This window comes from Pelophylax lessonae, assembly GCF_965119305.1.
Source record: "Pelophylax lessonae genome assembly, chromosome: 2".
Taxonomy (NCBI): Eukaryota; Metazoa; Chordata; class Amphibia; order Anura; family Ranidae; genus Pelophylax; species Pelophylax lessonae.
In genome coordinates, this window is record NC_138769.1 from 251,688,064 (window position 1) to 251,708,424 (window position 20,361).

Below are 20,361 nucleotides of genomic sequence, written 5' to 3' on the forward strand. Positions count from 1 at the left end.
AGCTCCTGGCAATACAGAATTTTTTTTTTTTAAATTGGGGTAGGGTCCCCCCCAGTCAATACCAGGCCCTCTGGGTCTGGTATGGATTTTGAGGGGAACCTCCTGCCTAAATAAAAAAAACAGCATAGGGCCCCCCCCCCCAAATCTATACCAGACCCTTATCTGAGCATGCAGCCTGGCAGGTCAGGAAAGGGGATGGGACGATGGGACGATCGAGCACCCCTCCCTCCTCAGTCATGCCAGGCCAAATCCCCAAAACATGAGGGGGTGGGTGCTTTGGGGCAGGGGGGCTCTGTACCATGTCGATGGGGACAAGGGCCTCTTCCCAACAACCCTGGGTTGTGGTTGTGGGGGTTTGTGGGTGGGGGGCTTATCAGAATCCAAAATACCCCTTTAACAAGGGGGCCCCAGATCCTTCCTTTGCGAATGGGTATCGGGTACAAAACTGCTGGGTCGGTGATATTGTCAGAGGCGGGGCTGTCGGGTGACGTCACCAGTGTGGCCCCACCCATTCCCTATATAAGACCTGTCAAACAGCGAATAGGCAGTCCACTGGAAGAGCAGAGGTTTTTTTTTATTCTTTTTTCGGGTCGGTGGGGTGCGGCGGGTGGCGTGATTGATGATGGATTTACATCGGGGGACACTATTTTTTTATTTTTAAATAAATTTGTAGATTTGTATGATTGGTAAAAACCTGTCTTGGTTAAATAGTTAGTCAGGTTGAAAAAAGAATAAAAATTTATATGAGAAAAAAGACACAAGTCCATCTGTCTCAACCAATAAAAAACGAAAAAAACAGTAAAGAAAACACAACCATACAATCCCATATACACAATCCTATAGTTGATCCAGGGGAAGGCGAAAAACCCCAGCAAAGCAATATCCAATTTGCTACAGCAGGGAAAAAAAATCCTTCCTGATCCTCTGGGAGGCAATCGGATATTCCTTGGATCAACTTTATCTATAAATATTGGTACCCAGTTATATTATTTACATCTAGGAAAGGATCCAGGCTTTTTTAAAAGCAATCTAGTGAGCTGGCCAGAAACACCTCTGGAGGGAGTCTATTCCACATTTTCACAGCTCTTACTGTGAAGAAACCTTTCCATATTTGGAGACAAAATCTCTTTTACTCTAGATGTAAAGAGTGCCCCCTTGTCCTCTGTAATGACTTTAACCCTCCTCTTATGTTAGCTTTCTGTTACTATCCATGATGTTTAGGGTCGGTTTTGACCCATGTTTTAAATCAGCCATAAAATACCCTCTGAATAATTATTTATCATCAAATTTGTTTCTTACCTCTTGGTTACCTTGTTAGGCTTCTTTATCCCTGAAAAGATTGGTTTTAATATTTTAAGTGTGACCCCTTAGACCTTTCTTTTGATAGCATACCTCTCATTTTCAAATTTAAAAAATGGTAAAATAAAGTCAGCAACTCTGAAATGTATTTGTCCTGTTTCTTCACTTTATTTAGAGAAGCAGACAAGCAGGAAAAGAGATAGGCCCCTCCCTAACTACAGCTCACAGGGTTAAGAGGGGGATTGGCTGTCAGTGTTACTAAGCAGAGAGAGTGTTTATGATTTCAGTTTTGGCACTTATTAGTGTCCTAAAATCCTATATTATAACTGGGTCAGAATTGACCCTAACACCATAAACGTCTTAATTTTCACCACAGTATTTTATAATTTAGTGAAAAGGATTATTTTTCTATTACATTGTTTAAATAGAGGTTCCTGACAAAGTAAAAAAATCTTGATGCAATAAACCAATTTATGTGATACTTATAGACATTCAAAACCTGAAAACGGGTCGGTTCTGACCCTAACATAAGAGGAGGGTTAAATTGAATAACTCAACACCAAGTTCATTATATGGACCCCTTATGTATTTATACATGTGGATAATATCCCCCCGTAATCTCCTCTTCTCAAGAGAGAATAAATTCAGTTCCTCTAGTCTAATCTTTCCTCATAGCTGAGCTTCTCCATGCCTCTTATCAATTTGGTTGCCCTTCTCTACACTCTCTCCAGTTTCCCGATATCCTTTTGAGAACTAGTTCCTAAAACTCAACTGCATATCCCAGATGAGGTCTTAGGTCTTACTAATGATTTGTACAGGGGCAAAATTATATTTCTCTCTCTGGAGTCCATGCCTGTGTTATGCAGGAAAGAACTGTGCTTGCTTTGGAAACCGCTGCTTGGCATTGCATGCTATTTTTAAGCTTATGATCTACCGGAACACCCAGATCCTTCTCCGTTATGAAATCCCCCAGTTCTCCTCCACCTAGTATGTATGATGCATGGATACACTTAGCCCCCAAGTGCATAACTTTACATTTATCAACATTAAACCTCATTTGCCACATAGTTGCCCAATGAAACAGTGCATTGAGGTCGGTTTGTAAATATGAGACATCCTTTAAGGAAGAGTTTCCACTGCACAGCTTGGTGTCATCTGCAAAGACTGAAATGGTACTTTTAATCACAGACCCTATATATTTTACAAAGACATTAAAAAGTAAGGGTCCCAACAATGAACCTTGGGGTACACCACTGATAACCTTAGACTATTCAGAGCAAGCAAGATTTTACTTACCTCCTCATAAAAAAAAATCAGGTTTGTTTGACAACTTCTGTCTTTCATGAATCCATGCTGTCTGTTCCTTAAAATATTTTTTTTCCAGCAAGAACTCATCTATGTGGTCTTTAATTAAACTCTCCAGTAACTTCCTGACTATAGAAGTTAAACTAACAGGTCTATAGTTACTTGGCAAAGACTTTGATTCCTTTTAAATATAGGCACCACATTGGCCCTACGCCAATCCAGTGGTATTATTCCAGTCCTTAACGAGTCCCTAAAATTAGAAACAAATGACAAAGCTCAAGTCTTTTAGGATGCATAGGTGAATGCCATCTTGTCCAGGCTCTTTATCCATCTTTATTCTGTCTAAATATTTCTGGACCATATCACTTTTGGACCATTGTGGATCATTTGGGGCTGCCTCAATACCATCCTAATTATGGTTATGAGCTCCCCCATGCTCCTTTGTATACACAGAGCTGAAGAAACTATTTAATAAATTAGCCTTCTCTTTGTTCCCAGTCACCCACTCCAGATTATTTTGTAAAGGGCCTACATGCTCAAACCTGACCATTTTTTCACTATTAACCACTTAAGCCCCGGAAGATTTTACCCCCTTCCTGACCAGGGCCTATTTTGTGATTCGGCACTGCGTGACTTTAACGAACAATTGCGCGGTCGTGCAATGCTGTACCTAAACAAATTTGATGTCCTTTTTTTCCCACAAACAGAGCTTTCTTTTGGTGGTATTTGATCACCTGTGTGATTTTTTGATCATGCGCTATAAACAAAAAAAGAGCGTCAATTTTGCAAAAATAACAATATTTTTCACATTTTTTTAAATGAAATTCCCCAAAAAAAATTTAAAAATTAAAATTTTTTAACATTTTAGACCAATTTGTTTTATGCTACCTATGTTTGGTAAAGAAAAATCGCAAAAAGCATATTTTGATTGGTTTGTGCAAAAGTTATTGCGTTTAGGGAAAGATTTTTGTCATTTTTGTTGTTTTTTTTTAACGAGTAATGGCGGCGATCTGCGTTTTTTTTTTGCAGGACTGCGACATTGCGGCGGACAGATTGGACCCTTGACTGACATTTTTGACACTTTTGGGGTTACCAGTGACATTACTGCAGTAATCAGTGCTATACATATGCACTGTTACTGTAAAAGTGACACTGGCAGTGTTTCTAACTGTGATTGGCTGTGGCTACTAGTGTAAGAACAGAGATCAACGGTCCTACATAGTAGAACCATGTGATCTCCATTCTTACACAGGGAAGAATGACAGGCGGCTTTGTTTACATTAGCCGCCTGCCTTTCTTCCGGTGTAACGGATGATCGCGAGTGCCCGGCGGACATCGGGCACACGCGCGGGGGGGTCCGTGACCGCGCGGGAGCGGGAGTGCGTCTCCGGCGGCACGCGCTCGCTCCCTAGAGCCTCACAGGCTAGCGACGTAGCCCTACGTCGCTTTGCCTGTGAGGGCTGACCGCCGCAGTAAATAGTCGTGCGGCGGTCGGCAAGCGGTTAATATATTTGAAGAATTTTTGGGGGTTTGTCCTACTAACTTTTGAAATCTGTCGTTCATTTCGATTTTTTGAACCCTTGATTTCCTTTTTACATATTCTGTTATATTCTTTGTAACAATTAAACAATGATAGTGTTCCTTCATTTTTATTTTTTTTTAAAAACTCTTTTCCTAATTTTTATAGCTTTTGTAACTTTGGCTTTGAGCCACATAGGTTTTATTTTTAGCCTTTTAAACCTATTGCCCTTAGGAATATACTTTGCAGTGAGTTTGCATACAGTCTTTTTGAAGAATTCCCATTTCTGCTCTGTGTTAATCAATGCCAATATTCCCTGCCAGTCTAAGTCTTGGAGAGCAGCCCTCATCCTTGGAAAATTTGCTCTCTTAAAGTTAAGTGTTTTTATATATCCCGTATGTGTTTCTTGCTTACAGTTAACATTAAATGAAATCATATTATGGTCACTGCTACCCAGATATTCTTTTATATGAAAATTAGTAATATGCTCCCCATTGTTTGAGATTACCAGGTCCAATAGAGCATCATTTTGACACAGGGCCTCAGTAAACCATACCATAAAATTGTCTTGCAATAGGTTTATCAATTTTTGCCCTTTAACTGTTCCAGCAGTGCCATTCCTCCAGTCAATGTCTGGGTAGTTAAAATCCCCCATTATTATCACTGTCCCAGCCCTTGCAGCCCTTTCTATCTGTTCAATGAGTCTCCATCTCCTCATTAATACTGGGAGGTCTATAACAAACTCCAATGATAATCTTTGTATTAAGCACATCCATGTACATTTCCATCCATATTGCTTAAGACTCATCACATTCTCCATCAACTAGGTCCTCTTTCACATTCACTTTGAGATCACTTCTCACATACAGACAGACACCACCAACCCTCCGTGTTACCCTGCCTTTCTGAAAGAGAGTATATCCAGGAATATTAATAGCCCACTCATGTGAAGAATGAAGCCAAGATTCAGCAATACCAATTAAATCATAGTTCTCCTCATGCACCAGAGATTCCAACTCACCTATCTTGCTTGGCAGACTTCTGGCATTGGGGAAAAACACTTTAATTCATTGTCATATTTTGCACACTTATTTTGCATATTTTTTATTTTAGTACAAATAGTACCATTTCCAATGGTTTTTTGTGACATGTGAACCTTCTTATCCTCTGCCATAGCTCTCCCCTAATCTTTCCCCATTCCACCCACCAATAGGGGCTGACCCCTGTCTGACCTGTCTTGCCTATTATAAATGAATTAACCCTCCCCTCAATCCTAGCACAACCGACCCCCTTCCATTTAGGTGCAAACCATCTGTAGCATACATGTTGCACCCCACTAATAAGTGACTCAGTGCTCTAAAAACCCAAATCCCTCCTTCTTACACCAGGTCTTTAGCCTTGAATTCAGCTCTCTAATCTCCTCCTTTCTTTCCTGTGTTGCACATGGCAAAGGCAATATTTCAGAGAATATTACCTTGGAGGTCCTTCCCTTCAACTTGCAGCCTAGTCTTGTGTGTTTGTTTTTTTAACACTTTTTTGGTTAATGGGTAGGGGTACGATGTACCTGATATCCATTCACATGGGGGGGACTGGAATCTGGGTGCCCCCTGGTAAAGGGGGATTCCAGATTCCAATAAGCCCCTCACCCACAGACCCCCACAACCACAGCTCAGGGTTGTCGGGAAGAGGCCCTTCGGAGAGCACTCCAAAGAATCCTCCCCATGTTGAGGGCAAGCGGCCTGCTGAGGTTCAGGAAGAGGGGGCGTTCGCTCCCCCCCTTTTCTGGCCTGCCAGGTTTCATGCTTAGATAAGGATCTCGTATGGATTTTGTTTTTTTATTTTGGCGTGGAGTTCCACTTCAAATCTTTACCAGACCCTAAGGGCCTTGTATAGATTTTAGGGAGTCCCTACACCATTTTTCTTCTTAATTCTGTCATGGGGTTCCCTTTAAAAGCCATACAAGACCCAAAGGGTCTCCCTGAGCTATTTTTACCCCAATTTTCTTTTATTACATTTTCTTTTTATAATTATTTTTTAAATTCAGCTCTCAGCAGGGAAGCTTTAACAACCTATTGACTGTGCACTCAGCAGGCGAACATCCCGATAAGTGTCAAGAAAGTTCAGGTGTTAGGAGAGTACCTAAATGGGCGATTGTTTAGGCCAAACATATGCTCGGCCCAAACCGTTCACCCATCCCTAATGGTGCCTGAAAACTGTAACCCCTCACAGTTACTTTTGCTGGTCACAGGAACGGGCCTTGCTGTTAAAAATTAGAAACACAAATTTAAATTGCGTGTACTTGTCATCCAGGTGCAGAAAAATTGGGCCTTGGGTGTTGGTGGTGCCTGAACACTGTACCCCTCACAGTTACTCTTGCTGAGTGCAGGGATGGGCCCTGCTGTTAAAATATAGAGTCAAACATTGAAATTACATGTACTTGTCATACAGGTGCAGATAAATTGGGCTTTCGATGTTGGTGGTGCCTGAACACTGCAACCCCTCAAAGTTACTTTGCTGGGCGCAGGAATTGGCCCCGCTGTTAAAAATTAGAAATGCAAATTGAAATTATATGTACTTGTCATACAGGTCCAGAAAAATTGGGCCTTGGGTGTTGGTGGTGTCTGAACACTGTAACCCCTCACAGTAACACTTGCTGGACACAGGAACAGGCCCTGCTGTTAAAAATTTGAAACAAATATTGAAATTACATGCAACTGTGATACAGGTGCAGAAAATGGGGCCTTGGGTGTTGGTGGTGCCATAAACAAAAAACATTGTTGGAAGCTAGCATAATCAAGATTCAGGAATAGGATAGGCAGCATAGGCAGTTTTCTAGTGATCCCAGATCCCTAGCAAATTCAATCAGTTACATCAGCGGCTTGATAGCTGCTGTTGATCCAGGACTGATTCATTTTGATAAATGTCAGCCGGTCAAAGGAGTCTGTGTACAGATGCACTTTTATCCATCACAAAACTTCCAGCAGCACTGAATGTCTGTTCGGAAAGCACGCTAGAAGCAGGACAAGCCAGTAGCCCCATTGCATAATGAGTAAGTTCTGGCCAGTGGTCCACTCTCAAGACCCAGTAACCCAGTGGATGCTCAGTTAGAAAGGTCTCCAAGTCTGCTCTCGCCCCTAGATAATCCTGCACCACATGCTGCAGATGCTGCCGATGGTTGCTTAAACCTAACAGCCCTGGGGGCTGAGGACTAAAGAATTGTTTAAAGGCATAAGCCAGCCGTCCGCCTTCTCCACTGCTCCTCCTTTGACCGAACAAAGCCTCAGAAACACATTGTTCAGGAAATGGTTACCTCCCAGTATCTGGAAAGGTGTTACACAAATTTTTCTTCAAGGCGTCCTCAAAATTTTTCATCCTCTGCGAAGGCAAGATGAGCTCTGCAGCTTTACCCTTGTAATGTGGATCAAGAAGGGTTGCCAACCAGTAATGATCCCTCTCCTTGATACCACGAATCCTCAGGTCCTTTTGCAGGCTTTGCAGCATCAGGGAGCCCAATGCAATATAAGTTAGAGGAGGCATGAGATTCTGAGTCCTCTGGGTCACTAAGGATGACATTATCAGCAGCAACCTCTCCCCAGCCACGTAAAACTCCCGGGGTTTTTGGGGAATCAAAACCATCCCTTGAAGACTGCTGCATGTTATCCTCTACATCCATGCTGCCACAATATTCCTCCTCCTCCTCTTCCTCCTGTGTGTTTTGTGGCAGGAATGATATTTGCATAAAGGGGGCCTTGTGAGGAAAGGAAGTCCTTCTTTTCCTTCCGCTGTTCTGCCTCAAATGCCCTGTCCATTAATCCATGAAGCATGTTTTGGCCTCGTTGGACAGAGCAGTGCGCAGGAAGGTTCACATTACTGCTGACTCTTGGTCCAGCAGGCATGGACAGGGACATTACATTTCTTTCATGGCACACTGGGTAACTCTGCTGGCAGCTGGGAAGGATGCAGGACAGGGTTCAGGGTTGCAGCTTGTTTTGCCACCACGCCTCCAAAAAGCTGGTGCTGGTTCTGCCACATCTGTCTACTCCGCCACCTCCTCCTCTTCTTCTTCCTCTATGTCCTCTTCTGCTCAATTGTCCTCTCAAGCAGCAGTGCTCCCTAAGCGTTCAAGGGCTTACGCAAGCAGTCAGGCTAAAAGATGCCACGCCATGCTTCAGTTGGTCTGTCTAGGGGATAGGAGTCACACCAGGACAGAGATTCTGTTAGCTCTGCAGGCACAGGCTCAGAGATGGTTGACGCCATGACAGCTTGAGCCAGGAATGGTTGTATGCAACAATGGCACCAACTTTCTTTCCGCCCTTCATCATGGACACTTGACACATGTTCCATGCTTGGCACATGTCCTGAATCTGATGGTACAGCATTTCTTGACCAGATACCTGGGCTTCCAAGATCTCCTGAGGCAGGCCAGAAAAGTCTGTGGCCATTTCTGGCGTTCATACAATGCCAGTGCTCGCTTATTTGATATGCAACGGGAATTCAACCTTCCACCAACCGCCTCATTTGTGACATGCCCACCAGGGGAAACTACATTGGCGATGTTGCAGTGGCTGCACACGCAGCAGAGGGCAATTAATGAGTACCTGTGTGAGTATGGCACAAGGACAGGGTCAGGGAAACTTGGCTTTTTTTCGCCACATCAGTGGTATTTGATAAAGGATGCATGCATCGTCCTTTCACCATTTGAGGAGGCCACAAGGATGGTGAGCCGGGACGATGCATGCATCAGTGACACTATCCCTCTAGTCTACCTGCTGGAGCACACGCTTCATGGAATCATGGACAGGGCACTTGAGGCAGAACAGCGGGAGGAAGAGGAGGACTTCCTTTCCTCACAAGGCCCCCTTCATGCAGATATCATGCCTGCAGGGACACAAAACACACAAGAGGAAGAGGAGTATTGCAGCAGCATAGATGTAGATGATAACATATAGCAGTCTTCAAGGGATGGTTTTGGATCCCCAGAAACCCCAGGAGTTGTACAGGGTTGGGGAGAGGTTGCTCCTGACAATGTAATCCTTAGTGACCCAGAGGAATCAGAAGCTCATGCCTCCTCCAACTTACGTTGCATGGGCTCCCTGATTCTGCAAAACCTGCGAAAGGACCCAATGATTCATGCTATCAAGGAGAGGGATAATTACTGGTTGGCAACTCTTCTTGATCCACATTACAAGGGTGAAGTTGCAGAGCTCATCCTTCCTTCGCAGAGGGAGCAGAGGATGAAATATCTTGAGGAGGCCTTGAAAACATTTTTTTGTACCACCTTTCCAGACACTGGGAGGTTAACATTCTCTGGACGTGTTTCTGAAGCATCATTCAGCCAAAGGAGGAGCGGTGGAGAAGGTGGTCGGCTAAACGATGCCTTTAATCAGTTATTTAGTCCTCAGCAGCACCCAGGGCTGTTAGATTTAAGCAACCATCGGCAGCATCTCCACCATATGGAGCATGATTATCTAGGCGCAAGAGCAGACTTGGAGACCTTTCCAGCTGAGCATCCACTGGGTTACTGGGTCTTGAGGATGGACCACTGGCCAGAACTTGCTCAATATGCAATGGAGCTACTGGCCTGTCCTGCTTCCAGCATGCTTTGCGAACTGACGTTTTTTGGCTCTTGTCTGAAAAGGCCCTAGTAAGTGTTTGATTGTAACTTTATTAAGAGCAGGGGCCAAGTAAATATACAGTATGTAAAGTACCTTGTAAATTGTCAGTGCTACATAAATACCAGGAAAAATAAACAATATAAACCTGTGTGAGAGGTGTTATAAGAAAAAAAAGAAAACATTATTGTAAAAAATGAACAAAGCAAGAGCACTATTTGACATTGAACACATAGACAATGACCAGACCTTTTGGAACAAAGTGCAGATCAATGATCAATCAGAAGGAGAGTTGTTTGGTCACAGTAACAGAACAGATTTTGCTGCAAATTAAAGAGAGCATTCAGGGGGAAAACCTCATAACAATTGTGAAGCAGGGTAGTGTAAATTATTTAATTTGTGGTGCGCTCTGCTGCTATAGGGCCTGGGCAATTTCCAGTCCTTAGGTCAACGATGCATTCTGCATCATATTAAAGTGTTTTTAAGAAACCATTTGTCTAAAATGACAAATGGGTAAATGGGTCCTTCAGCACCATAATGATCCAAAGCCCACTAGCAAATTCACCACAGAAAGGCTCAAAAAGAAATGTATAGACTGACCTAGTCAAAGCCCTGATTTGATTCCCAATGACATTTTGTAGGGGGTGGTTTTGTGAAAAACCACAAACATCTCGCAAGTGAAGGAACTTTGCATTGAGAACATGTCAAAAAATGTCACTGAGTTGATGTCAGAGATTGGTGGGCAGTTATACAACATTCCCACTAGAAAGAATTTCTGCAAAAAGGGGAAATATCAGTTTTCTGATGGTTTTCCGCAGTCCGTCATTTCATCAATTGTTATTTTGTTTAATACAGTAGATGACTGAAAAGGGAAATTCTTCATGTGTTTTTATTCAAGCATATTACCTTTTTCTGTAGACACTGTTTGGATGAAGATCTAATGCCTTTCGGAACTGGCAAACTAAATAGCCAGATTTGGCCAGTTCAGATGCCTGCCCAAAACTCAGGCTGTGGCAGCCAGAAGTCGGTCATATATAGGCAGTGGTATTAAATAACAGCTTCAGGGATCCAACGGGATGTCATTGGCCAAATGTATTCAATTATGTCATCCAAGTTCCCTGATGCTGTGTTGACATTCCTGCAGTGATGAGAGTATCTGCAGGACAGGATCGGTGGGGCATCACTCATTGTGATTGAAAGTGGATCTACATCACAGGATGACATGATTGACATAGGTTTTACATTGTAAGATATAATAACTTTTTTTTAATAAATTACTTTTTGTAGGGACATGGGTCTCATCCCCACATCCATGACCCCAGTAGAAGTGGGTCTCTGTAGAGGGGGAGATTTAGGCCCCTTTCCCCAGGGCTTTCCAAACAGAACCACCTGTCAGTTTTTTCAGGCGGATCTGATCAGATGCTCCATGCATCTCTATGGGGCAGCGGATATCAGCGGTGAAATCTCCGCTGACAACTGCTGCTATCCGATACAATCCTGTCCATGAAATCAAGATGGCTGGAAACCCTATTTTCCATCCGTCTTGAGGATCGGATCGTATAGGATCAGATGAAAATGGACAGGCGGTCCGTTTTCATCTTATCTCTAATAGAGGACAGTGGGGATCTGACAGCTCCATCTCCATCTCTGCAAAGTAGGCAGAGATTGAGCTGTCATCCGCCTGCTCAGCGGGGATCAGCAGATCAGTCCCCACTGAGCAAAACGGAAAGCCTGTGTGAAAGGACCATAACTGAAATCTGTAAGACTCTTTTAAAATTAGGGATGAGCTCAAAGTTCAGTTCAAACGTAAGTTCAGACCAAACACTGGCTGTTTGGACATTTGTCCCAACGCCAAACAATTAAGGTGTTTGGTGTGGATGAACTTGACAGTTACCGGCTGTCAATGGTTACTAAGGAAGCAGAAGCTGTTTGCACCAGCTGCGTCCTTACTAATCACTGACGTCGCCCAGGCCATTCCTGTACATGGCCAGGAATGGCTACATAAGCAACTGAGTAAGAAATGTAGCTGGTTACATCATTGCCTAAATATGGCCAATCTCCGGTTATGTAAGCATTACATCATTGCAATATTTAGGCGGTGATGTCACCAGTGACCACTATCCATGGGGAGCTGTCATTCAGCTCTGTGTGCGGCAGGTCTTCAGGTTTTTTTTCAGTGAATCAGCGGCAAGTATCATGATTAATGATGGGTTTGCAAAGGGGGGGGGTATATGGGGGCCCTCTATTATTAAAGGGAGCTTCCAGATTCTGATAAACCCCCTCCAGCAGACCCCCACAACCTTGGGGCCTTAGGGCCTTTGTGCTATTCAACATGAAGTGGTATGGAATTTTAGGGGGACTTCACACTTGCATAGAATCCCCCCTCAAAATCTGTAGCAGACTCGAAGGGTCTGATATGGATTTCCTGGGGTAGCTCACACATTTTTTTCTCTTGTATGCATTTTGGGAGTGAACTACAGCAAAAATTACATTTTTGTACATTATATTACATTACAATTACACAAAAAAGTTTAAATTGCTTCCAAATATATAGCTACTTTGTTTAAAAAACTAAAAAAAAGAAAAACCTCCAAATCTTTAGGGGTCTGCTATGTATTTTGGGGGACCTTTGTGGTTTTTGTGCAATTTTTGTCTTTAAAAAAGACAAGCAATTTAAATGCATAGCCTGTGAATGCTTTTAGTGTTGAATGTTGGTCCTTTTTTGCCGGTTTTACCAGCAAATTATATTTTGAGGCTTGACATATTTGTCATCTATTTACTCAATGCAATCTCATATTTTGCAAAAACATTGGGTATTATGTTTGTGTGGACTAAAATGAATGTGAGCAAATTTCTTATTTTAAAATAAAGACCTAACAAAAAGTAGCGCAGTTTTTGCGTGACATAGAGAATTGTACCTGCCAGCACTTTATTCAACACAGTCTCTGATTTTAGAGAATATTTCATGTTTTGGGGGTTTTAGGTAATTTTTGGGACTTTGGGAGCGATTTTTATTTTTTGCACTATAAACAAAAAAAGAGCAACAATTCTGGAAAAAAAAAAAAAAAAACAATATTTTTCACATTCTACTATATAACATTCCCAAACAAAAAAATTAAAACTCAAAATGTTTCATCCTTTTAGGCCAATTTGTATTCTGCTATATATTTTTGGTAAAAAAAATCACATTAAGCGTATTTTGGTTGGTTTTGCAAAAGTTATCGCGTCTACAAACTAGGGGAAAGATTTACGTCATTTTTATTTAATTATTTATTTTTTACTAGTAATAGCAGTGATCTGCGATTTTTAGCGGGACTGTGACATTGCGGCGGACAGATCTGACCCCCTAACTGACATTTTTGACACTTTTGGGGGACCAGTGACACTACTACAGTCATCAGTGCTAAAAATTTGTACTGTTACTGTAATAATGACACTGGCAGGGAATGGGGTTAACCTAGGGATGATCAAAGGGTTATGTGTGAGCCTAAGGGAGTGTTTTCTAACTGTATGGGGGAGGGACTTGTGAAATGACCATAGAGACCTGTGATCCTGTATAGAAGGATTACAGGCACTCTGTGATCATTTCAGAGAGAACAACGGTGAGCTGTGTTTACAACAGCTGACTGTCCTTCTCTCTCAGCAGGGAGCGATCATGGGTGCCAGGTGGAAATTGCGGCAATTGGCCCCATAGATCGGCATCCCCGCTGCCTAGTGGGGGGTGGGAGCGCACTGCCGGCGGCGTTCGCTCGCTCCCAGCACCGCTTCTGCGAACCGACGTACCCATATGTCGATTCGCGCAGCGGCCTCTTTTCAGCAGGATAATGCACTCTTGCAGAAATGGTTTAGTAATGGTTTGAGGAACACAACAATAAGTTCAAGACATTGAAGTGGCCTCCAAATTGTGGGATATGCTGGAAAAACAAGTTCAAACTATGGAGGCCCCACCTCGCAACTTAAGGATCTGCTTTTGGTGGCTTAGTGCTAGAAACCACATCATGCATTCAGAGGTCTAATAGCATCCATACCTTGACTGATCAGGGCTGTTTTGGCGGCAAAAAGGGGACCTACACAATATTAGGTAGGGGGTCATGTGGTGTAAATACACCTTCATAAAGCTAAGCTGAATCGCAATTCAGCTGGTTCAGTAGGGATCAGACACATTTTGATCCATGTGTGGGCAGGCTGGTGTACATAAGTTGATCAATACAACCAGCCTATAAGAAAAAAAAGTATTTTGATCAGCACTGCCGGCTATAGCGGGCTGTGCTAATCAATGTACTCTGGCAGCAGGGAAGTCTCCCCACTGTCAGAATATAATAGCACAGTGGGAGAGAGTACTCCATCTACATAGAGTATGTGAATAGAGAGATTGAACCGTTTTCTTCATTCAACCCACTTGTTAAGTGCAGCATGCTTATATAGTGACAGATCTACAGAGATTTAATAGTCCCATCAACAGTTGTGATCTGACAGAAAATGCCAATCCTGATAATGCATGGGCTACAAATGGGCAATTGTTTTCAATATGAAGGCAACAGTGTTTTTTACAATATGTGGGCAGCAAATAGGCAATCAATATGACATAAGCAGCAAACTGCTAATTGTGACACTATGCACACAATAACTTGACAACTGTGATACTATGTTCACACCAAATGGGCCATATCCTTATTACAGTATATGAGGGCAACAAATTGACAATTGTAATTATATGTGGGCAACAAATGGTTATTCAAAACTAAATAGGGACAACAAAAGGAGAATGAAGACACTTGGGGGAATATTTACTTAAACTAGTGGAGACAGAATCTGGTACAGCTGGGCATGGTAGCCAATCAGCTTCTAACTTCAGCTTGTTCGATTAAGCTTTGACAATAAAACCTGGAAGCTGATTGGTTGCTATGCAGTGCTGCACCAGATTCTGAGTGCACCAGTTTTAGTAAATCCCCCCACATTTAAGCAACAAATGAGCAATAGTGAAAACATGTGGGCAACAAATTAGCAGTCATAAAAACATGTAAGCAACAAACAGTTCATGACAACACACAGACAACAAATTACCAGCTTTTACAACATGTGAACAGAAAATTTGCAATTATGACAATTTATTGTCATCCTAACTTCCCCTCAAGAAAAAATCCCCCACAATTTAACCTTTTTCCCCACCATGTAGCCAGATCTTCCTCTTCTCTGTGGTGAAAATATCCCTCCCTTCACAGAAATCTCCTTCTCCCCTATAACACTCTCCTATTCCCATGGCAAAAATCCCCTTCTCCCTCAGGAATTATCTCTTCCCCCCAACAAATATCCCTTTTTCACAGAACTCCTCCTCAAATATATCCTCATCCCTCATCAACCCCCACCAACAAAAATACCTACATCCCCCAGCCACTCCCTGCAGAAAATAATCCCCCTCAAACAGCAATTCCCCTCAGCAATAATTCCTCCTGGTTTTAAAGCTCACCAGACCTCAGATACTGCGGCTCCCAGCAAAGTAGTGGATGTCCTGTTAGGCTGTGCCATATGAATAAAGGGAACCAGATTCCCTTGGCTTCTTCTGTGCCTGTATCAGAAGTCTAACAGGGATGCCTAGTGTATTACCACTATGAAGGTGAGCCTGCAGAGCCCTGGACATGGACAATGCAACACAACTTTGCAGGGACCCCCAACTGGCTGTACCTGGGCCATACCACACCCATCCCAGGTATATCACTGCTCTGTATTTCTTTTCTGTGTCAAAGTTCCCCTGTTTGTATGACAGTTTAAGGCATATATACACTTGATCTGAATATTTTGTATTGAACTATTATGCTCTTGTTAACCCAATTCAGGACCAACCCCCTTCATGTTCAGGCCATTTTTCCGCTTTTAATGTTGTGATACGTGACTAATAATTACCCCATCATTCCATCATGCAACACTGTACCCAAATTATATTTATATACATTTTTGAGACTGATAAAGATTTATTTTGATAATACTAATTACCACTGGAAATAGTTTTCCCTATTTTTTAGTATTAAATATTACAAATAAAAATGCCATCACATAACAACCCCCAAACTATCCCTTTTTGGAAAGTAGACACTCCAAATTGAACACATTTTGGAAATGAAAGAACATGCTGTTTTTTTATTGAGTGGAAGTCTTCGGTTATTAGCAGAGGAAAAATGAACATTTGAAATGGCATTACACTAAAATTGTATCGTGTACAAGGCTAGATAGCATGGATTAACACAAAACACTTTCACCAATTCAACAGTTATTGGTAGTCAGTGGCACTTTAGGAAAACCCCCAAAACCATTCTGCAATCATTCATTGTCAGTGACACTCTAAAGACCCCAAAACAATACCACATCATGATGGTGAACAGTGGCTTCCTGGAATCTGGAAGATGCCTTTAAAAATTGGAACTTGATAAGGGCAAGGGACAGAAGATGATGTAAGGGGGTTAAAATGCATCACTAGGGGACTGTCCTTTTTCTCTAATTTATTATCTTTTGGTGTTCACCTATTCTTGGCCTAATTGTCTTCTTGTTTTCTCTACATGGAGCTAAGCACAAGGACATTCTACATAATATGTGACCCTTGATACAGAACAGTGAATATATCATTTTTTTACACCTGTGAGCAGTGTGCAATAAAGGCCTTTTTAGTTTTGACCACCATTTAACAAATCTGGCACGACCCAGATATGTACATTCCCATTGATTGGCCTTCAGCACATCTCATGTGAATTATAACAATGGTTTATGAAAAGGAGAAGCAAGCTATAATTGTTTAATAAACAAGACTTCAGTTTGTATATGTGTGCTGTTATTTATGTTCTTTATTTCAGATGAGATGGTTCCCACTCCTGATGCTATATTACAAATACTATTTTATTTTTCCACCTTTATTCACTTACAGTATACACAGTTACACTGCTTCCCATATGTTTTTGGAAAGGCTTGTTCTTGTTAGAGAGAATCCAAAGGCGATGAAGCTTGGGGTTGGTTAATAAGATGAGAATGGGACTCAGAGCTGCATATGAGGATGCTAGAAATACTCGAACATCACTCATATCAGAAGATACATTCGATAAAGTCAGTGTATAGACCCACATGGCATTATCCAACCCAAACAGTAGCACATAAAGAACGACTAATAGTATTACAGCTCTTGATGCTTTATACTCTGCTGGCCACTTTTTCTCTTTGTTAGAGCTTCTAATTGCTTTCACATTATTTCCATGACGAAGAAGGATGAACACCATGTAACTGCTTGCAAATGTCATCAGTCCTACGAATATAAAATCACGAATTGTATAAAATGTTCCATTGATAATGTATGCTGTATAAGTCAGAAAGTCAACATCACAATAAATCAAATGAAGAGTATATGGTGAAGTTGTTTCATTCTTCTTCACATGAGTACTTAAACAACTATAAGGGTACATGGAGAAATTGATAATTGACAAAATGATGATAATGCCCACCACATTTTGTGTCACCTTTCGCTTTAGATAAAGCCAAACACTAGTTGTTGGAGCAATAAGAATACACTGGTGACAGCTAAGCAAACTAGTTACACAAATAGACATGGCTCTGCTTACTCTGTATGCGTATATGACAAATTTGCACTCTGTGTCATCAAGCAAGTCCTCTACCCCTATTGCATTTAATGACTGTGGAATAATGCGAGAAAAGATGACAAGTACATTTGCCAAAGCCAGTACTGACAATATTATGTTTGTTGGAAGAAGTTTCTTCTCTATTCTCTTCATGTAGGTGAATTGCAGAATAATAAACATGTTTCCTGGTATTCCAACTATAACAAGAAGGAAAAAACCTATAGCCTTGACAAGAAGGTAAGTGGCCATCAGACCCAAAGAGATTAAGTAGTATCTGAAAAAAATAAAATATGCTCGTGTATCACTAAGAAAATATTTAGTAAAAAAATATAGTATATGAAATCACAAAGGAGTTAACATGAAAAGGTACTGGACACCCATTTCTCTTAGGATATTAAGCTAAGCATAGTGTAAAAACATATGCACAATAGCATACCTATTAAAGTACACAGAGCAACTAAAACTATTATTATCTGATCCAGATGGAATGTATACAGTAATTTCCAGTAAAATGGATTGAAACAGTTTACCACACACAGCCAACCTCATGATTAGTAATCCCATTGAATCCTAAAGCACGCAGTCTCTAAGATTCATGTAGTCTTTGTTAGCAATAGACAGCTTCTAATGTAAATACAATGGCAAATATGCTAAGGAAGGCGAAGCATTAACATCAAATTATTATCCTTATGAAATTATTTGGCAAGGATTTGCACTGCAGGCCTTCTATAAAGCAATAATAAATTGAAAGGGCATGTATTTGCCCCCTAAGCAACCTGATGTGACTATAGGAAGAGGATTGAACTTGGTATTGCTTCCCTCAATCGGCAATAATAACTGCATCAAACTTTCAGACTGCTTAATTTCACACACAGAGATTTTCAGCTTGTTGGGAAACTATTAAGATGACTATCTCAATGCTTTTGATGTTGTGGGGTGGTGGTCAAAAAACATGTGGTCCCAAAGGATCTGACTAGCGATATCAGGTGTAGCTCAGGGGGTGTCTACCGGAAAAAAAGGAGAGGGAGACAGGAGAGCACTTATAATGTGGTAAATCCCATCATAAGTGATATAGAGTTTAATCCCAAAAAATAAAAAAATCATGATTCACTCAAAAAAAGGTTCCACCGTGGGAAGAACAGACAAAGAAAATATAAAAAATAAGGGATTGGAAAACACACACCCTTTCGAGTGCATGGGTGGAATAAACTTGTCCCCATTCCGGGAAGAGGTGGTCACTCTCTAAGACTTGGGTGTTCCCCTCTTGAGTCCTCTGTGAGATTTCCAGACAGGTGCAAGGAGTAGGTTGTGTGAAAAAGGAGTTTGTAATGAAAAGGCCCATGGGTAGTTCAATCCCTAGGAAAATATGTTTTCACCTTGAACTGAGGAAGTGTCAAGTTGAGCCATGAAACATGTTTTATTTGGTGACTTAAAGAAACTTTTTGTTCAGTAAAGTTGTTGACTCCCACCTATTTTTACACATCGTTTTCCGGGCACCTCTGCCAATTGAACTACCGATGGACCTTTTTGCTGTAAACTCCTTTTGCACACAACCTATGTCAATTCTTTAATTTTCAAATAGAAATGCAGTATATATCAAGCTTTTAACCTGTGTGTGCTATTTTAAATCTTCAGCTAAGAAACAAACTACAGTGTGGTAGCCTTTTGTGATTTTGACGATGGATGGATGTTCTCATGCCTATTGTTTTCAGGAACATATCTACTTGTCTATGGTCAGCAAGGTTTCAGAACATCTAAATATATACTGTATTTGTGAACAGCTTAAAAGATGGGCATTCAATGTCACTGGAAGTTGATTAAAAAGGTTTCTCATAAAAGACAAAAAAATTAAACATTTTCCAAATTAAGTAAGAGAAGCAGCTTTTTACTTATATATGAACATCTTTTATTTACAACAAGTTATGGTTGATGTGAGGTGTATATTCCCTAGCTCACTGGACTGATTACGAAGGAAAAAGCATCCACCACAAATAACCAAAATTGTATGTGATTTCCGACAGTGATCTTCTTATTTGTTCCTTTTTATAATGTACCATTTATAATGTATAAATGTACCATTTATACCACCAAGCGCAAAGAATACCTGTTGAAGGTGTCATCCGTTTAAAGCTGCCCTGTGTCTTTTGTAAACTTCTTGTGTTATCTCAAAGAGAGTAATTACCCTCCTGAGTCTTTTTATTTAGCTACATCATTTTTAGTGCTGTGAAGAAGCGGAAGGTTTGAGAAGTTTTGATAAAGAGGTGAGGACTGACACCACTCAGTGCTCACATTTTTTTTTAGCCTTGATATAATTTAATAGGTTCACAGTCTACCTTACAGAATATGGTCATTAAGCAAGCTTGAACATTGCATAGCTCTTATCTCTGTGCAAACCTTACAGCAGTTATGCTAGATTCTAGATGCTAGAAATAGTTTACATTGAGACCCAATGCTAAGGGAATGTAACATTTTTTTTTATAGTAGGCACCAGCAAGAAACATACTGAATAGTAGGTGTAGGACATGCTGTTGGTTGACAGCCAGACCATTATTCTTGATCTTTAAGGATAGTTTACTGACAGGTATGGTGCCAGCTGACTGGAAAAAAGCCAACATGGTACCAATATTTAAAAAGGGGCAGAGGTGTATCCCGGGTAACTATAGGCCGGTCAGCCTAACATCTGTAGTCTGCAAGATTTTGGAGGGGATGTTAAGGGACCACATACAAGACTTTAGTAATGAAAACGGTATTATTAGTAGTAATAAGCTACTAAAAATCGTTCTTGCCAAACCAATCTATTAACCTTCTACGATGAAGTGAGCTGCCACCTAGATAAAGGAAAGCCTGTGGATGTGGTGTATCTGGACTTTGCAAACGCTTACTGTACAAACTAAGGAAGGTAGGTATGGACCATAAGGTGAGTACCTGGATAGAAAACTGGCTCCAGGGGAGAGTCCAGAGGGTGATGATTAATGGGGAGTACTCGGATTGGGCGGGTGTGGAAAGTGGG

At 41.3% G+C, this 20,361-nt stretch overlaps 1 protein-coding gene across 1 annotated transcript; it reads right to left on the reverse strand.

Annotated features, from left to right (window-relative positions):
* Positions 1–16,634: 16,634 nt before the first annotated feature.
* On the reverse strand, positions 16,635–17,600 carry LOC309546274 (olfactory receptor class A-like protein 1; the record flags this gene model as incomplete). The annotated part of the gene is made up of 1 exon (XM_082245861.1): positions 16,635–17,600. One exon carries the CDS (start codon positions 17,598–17,600, stop codon positions 16,635–16,637), a length of 966 nt encoding a protein of 321 aa, XP_082101987.1.
* Between the last annotated feature and the right edge of the window lie 2,761 nt (positions 17,601–20,361).